The sequence below is a fragment of the Pinus tabuliformis genome, chromosome 6 (genome assembly GCF_031772625.1).
Source record: "Pinus tabuliformis cultivar Carrire ecotype Pingquan chromosome 6, CPIR1, whole genome shotgun sequence".
Classification (NCBI taxonomy): domain Eukaryota; kingdom Viridiplantae; phylum Streptophyta; class Pinopsida; order Pinales; family Pinaceae; genus Pinus; species Pinus tabuliformis.
This window is the reverse complement of record NC_142292.1, coordinates 174,342,485-174,347,197: the sequence shown is the minus strand read 5'-3', so window position 1 is coordinate 174,347,197 and position 4,713 is coordinate 174,342,485. Positions and strand designations below refer to the sequence as shown.

The following is a 4,713-nucleotide window of genomic DNA, read 5'->3' as shown; positions in this document are numbered from 1 at the left end:
TATGCTTCCACCCTCATACATAAGGAGGCATCTATTGTTGGAAATTTATTTTTTTTTAGGCAAAGATGTCCTAAACTATCATTAATCCCACTTAATACAACCAAAGTATGATTTATGGGCCCATTTTGATTGCTCAAATCATAGTTAAGTTACAATTGACCAATCTTGGGGTCAAGTTACCTTTTCATTATACATGTAAAACAGATAGGTGAACAATAGAGATTTAACTTGTACAAAATTTCCATGGAATATTTTTAATAGTAATAAAGATAGAAAGTTAAGATTTATGTTAAAGGTAGTTATGTTTTTTTTTTTTTTTTTTTTTTTTTAATTTGGTTTTTAAAATGTTATAAAAATAAATTAAAATAAAATATAAATATTTTGACCATGAAAAGAGTTACGGTTTTTTAGTCATTTGGTTTACCAATTAAGAATTTCCACTATTGAAAATTATATTCCATATTATAATTATTAATAATAAAGTTATAAATTAATTATTTAGTATGATTTACTTTAATCTTGACGATATATATGAAATTACTTTAATCTGAGTGATAGCGAAGTGAATATGACAATGGCAAGAGGTCGTCCAAGAAGAATGAATTCAATTGCTCGTTCAGTGATGTTTATTACTTGATCTTTTGTTGAAATGTGGAGGATTGGACCGTGGAGTCCTGGATTACTGTTCTTGAAGGGAAAATTGTGTTCTCTTCGTGTGGCTGTGAGTGCCTATATGTTCTGGTTTCTTTATCAGTGGACCCCTCACAGATGAGGTAAAGGAGCAACGACAACGTTTATGGTGGACAACAAAGTAGATGTTTGTTTAAGTTAGTGTGGTTTGCGGAATAGACTCCCTAACATGTTATAAGCAAGTCCAGTTGTTGTAATGGTCATTGTATGTACCCATAAACTCCAAAATGTTGAATGAAATGTAAAAGGTATTTGAAAGTTTGTGGTGATCTTAAAACCACTTTGTAATGGATTGCCTTTGTGGCTGGTAGGTGGTGAGCCAGAAACCATCCATAGAGCCTTAGTGGCTACAGGATTTTCCCGGAGGTGGCACATTTAAGTTCTGGATTTGCGCGGTGGTGGCAGATCGGACTTGCCCAGAGGTGGCACATTTAAGTTACGGATTTGCCCGGTGGTGGCAGATCGGACTTGCTCGAAGGTGGCACAGTTAAGTTCCGGATTTGCCCGATGGTGGCAGATCGGACTTGCCCGGTGGTGGCATATTGCCTGAGTGGCTAACGTGTACACAGGAGCTTTGTGCTCGTAGGAGCAGGTGGACTGCAGTAACACCTGGCTCATGGTCTCAGATATTGGTGTGTCTGAGCATAAGAGGGTCGGCGCACTTTTCTATCTGACAGTTGCGTCGAAAGGGGCAATCAGCGCAACTGTTTGCGATTGTTATTTGGACATGAATATTTGGCTTAGAAAGGCACTGATCTCTCTTTGTTTTTGGAAGTTCTGCATATGCAATTCCCCCGATGGTGGTGGATTTGACTACCATGACAAATAGTCATTAAGGGGGGGAGTTAGAAATAATTAATTCCTACTTGTCTATGGTTGTAATTCTCCATTTGAGGAGTTTGTTCCTACATAATAGGAATTAGCTAGAATATAGTTTCTCCTAGTTTACTCTGTGGTTGAGAGAATCTCTCAACCACACTACTGTACGTCTAAGATAGAATTCCTATCTTGAGACTATTGCTTGTACAAATATGTGTGTAATTTCCTTGATGTAATAATATAGAATTTTTCTGCTGTGTGCTATTTTATCTATATCTACAGCTTCAATTGATATGTTGAGTGGAATCTACAGGGGCATGTTGTTCGGAGTGCAATCATCTGTAAGAGGAGAACTATCACTAGAAATAGTCGACAATGGTTGTCAATGGCTTGCAGTGCCACCAATATATTGAGAAAAGAATGTGTTGCGCTAGTCGCCACTGTGAGCCATAACCACATCCACCACTTAATGGAATTCACTTAAGGAAAAGTAAATTTTAGTGTTATATATGAGTAAATCCATTATGTTCATCATATCTATGAGCTTGTTCTTTATGTAAGGGAAACTGAAAATTCAATTCTTAGTGAAGGATTTTTATTTTAATGTGGCACATTTTATTTTAAGTGGAACCATGCAAAGGTAAAGAAATGGTGATGTATTTTGGGTACATGATATGCTTCCACCCTCATACATAAGGAGGCATCTATTATTGGAAATTTATTTGATTTTAGGCAAAGATGTCCTAAACTATCATTAATCCCACTTAATACAACCAAAGTATGATTTATGGGCCCATTTTGATTGCTCAAATCATAGTTAAGTTACAATTGACCAATCTTGGGGTCAAGTTACCTTTTCATTATACATGTAAAACAGATAGGTGAACAATAGAGATTTAACTTGTACAAAATTTCCATGGAATATTTTTAATAGTAATAAAGATAGAGGGTTAAGATTTATGTTAAAGGTAGTTATGTTTTTTTTTTTTTTTTTTAATTTGGTTTTTAAAATGTTATAAAAATAAAATATAAATATTTTGAACATGAAAAAAGTTAAGGTTTTTTAGTCATTTGGTTTACCAATTAAGAATTTCCACGATTGAAAATTATATTCCATATTATAATTATTAATAATAAAGTTATAAATTAATTATTTAGTATGATTTACTTTAATCCTGACGATATATATGAAATTACTTTAAAAGAAGGATGTTGTTCTCTTTGTGAGAATGGTGGACGACTTCTTCCTCTGAACAGTTGAATATTGATTAACATGAGAAATTTCATAATCCAAATTAACACTGATATGTATTTCCAAGTCTTTGTCAATCGTGTATCAAACGCAGCGTCAGATTTGAAATATTGAACTTTTATTTATATTATAATTAAACGCAGCGTCTGCTATTATAATTACCTCTCTCAGATAACAACATCGGGAGGTTGGTATAGAAATACCACCACAATTGAAGGAAGGAAAGAGCGAATAGTATTATGACAGCATCGGATCAAGATCATGAGGATGTGAACCTGCTTTGGATAATTTGGACGAGCTTGTCATCGATCTGGAAAGCTCTGGCGAGCACAGAGGCAGAAACAGGAGGAGAGGCTCCGAACAAGGCCGGCGCAACCTGCTGAGTTCCTGGATTCTGGCTGTTCAGTCCAGAGAAGGCCACTGCGTTGACAGGGCCAATGTTCTGTTGGAAATGCACAAGACCTCGAGGGAACACAAACACGTCTCCCTTCTCCAGCGTTGTGGAGAACAGAGTGTTGTTAGTGGTGATAAAGCCAACCAAGAGAGTACCCTCGATCACCACCAAGATTTCGGTGGCCCGCGGATGTGTGTGAGGAGGGTTGAGGCCGAGAGGAGCAGCGAAATCAAGGCGGACCAACGAAATTCCCAAGGTGTTTAAGCCTGGTAGCTGCGTTACAAAAGCTGGCGTTACAACGAATCCCAACTGGTTACTGGTATCTCCTGGTTTATCTAGGCCCCTCAACCGGAAGTCGTCTGCTGTGACCGTCATCGCATTCTTACATGGAAACCCGTTCACAATAACTGCACAATTCAAAATATATATATAAAATGTTATTCACCCATGATCAGCTAGCAGACATTCGCAAACGCACAAGACATACATAATTACAACATGGAAACATTACCATTGCTTTGCATATCAGCAACGCAAATGTCTTGTAAAGGATCTGGATCACTTGCACGCACAATAACAATACTATTCGCGTATGATAAGATCACTAGTACTGCAACTGCTAACGCCGGAAAGGATTCCATGGCTGTAACTCACTATTTTTCTTTTCTTCTATTCGAAAATAAATAGAGATGGACTGAATTTGATTATGAATGGAGAGCGTTGCTCCCTTTTATAACTATGGTAAATGACCCGGTGTTGCAGGTGCACCCACCGAATCCCCTCTGCCGCATACGACTGTGTCAGAGTTCTGGTTAGTTAGAGTCTAGAGTCTATAGTTATGTTTATATATATATGTCTGTGGGGAGGATATGGTCAGTTGCGTATTTTCTTTCGACATTCAAAAATAGAAAATATCTACCTTTATCTAATTTGTTTTAGATTGTCTTTTAAAAATGAAAAAGTTTGGTTTCATATAACGTGTTTTACTTTTTCAAACTAAAAAAAATTGTACAATGATCCGGAGTTTGTTTTAGATTGTCTTTTAAGAATGAAAAAGTCTGCTTTCATATAACATGTTTTACTTTTTCAAACTAAAAAAAATGTACGGTGATAGGGAGTTTGATACAGTTTGGAAGTTAATATTTAATCACAAAAAATAATTAATTCATAATGGTGTTCTATATATATATAAAGAGTAAGATTGTATTGCTTAACAAAATCAAAGTTTCAGTGCATAGTTCTACTATCTACTATCATTACTAGTATTTTTTAGAGCAATTTATTGAATGTGAAACTATATAGTTTTGCCCATCTCCTAATAGAGTTATAGAGTAATATGCCGAATGGGAAATTATATAATTTTGCCCATTTGTCAATAGAGTTATAGAGCAACCTGCCTATTGGGAAACTATATAATTTTGACCATCTGTCAATAGAGTTGTTACTCTAAAACTACAAAAATTATAAAATCTGCACTGGAGTGTTTATGGAGTCATCATACCACAAAAGACTATCAACCAAAATTTAACAATTATGAATCAAAAGAAGTTATATCAAC

General features: G+C 35.6%; 1 protein-coding gene across 1 annotated transcript; it reads right to left on the bottom strand.

Annotated features, from left to right (window-relative positions):
* Positions 1 to 3,020: 3,020 nt before the first annotated feature.
* On the bottom strand, positions 3,021 to 3,796 carry LOC149258005 (germin-like protein 8-2). The gene is made up of 2 exons (XM_089396452.1): positions 3,667 to 3,796; positions 3,021 to 3,562 (listed from the first exon to the last, which is right to left on the bottom strand). Exons 1-2 carry the CDS (start codon positions 3,794 to 3,796, stop codon positions 3,021 to 3,023), a joined length of 672 nt encoding a protein of 223 aa, XP_089252578.1.
* Between the last annotated feature and the right edge of the window lie 917 nt (positions 3,797 to 4,713).

Coding starts and splice junctions, on each gene's coding strand:
- LOC149258005 (XM_089396452.1), bottom strand. CDS start 3,796: ATGGAATCCTTTCCGGCGTTAGCAGTTGCAGTACTAGTGATCTTATCA. Junction 3,563..3,666: donor TGCTGATATGCAAAGCAATG/GTAATGTTTCCA, acceptor TGAATTGTGCAG/TTATTGTGAACGGGTTTCCA.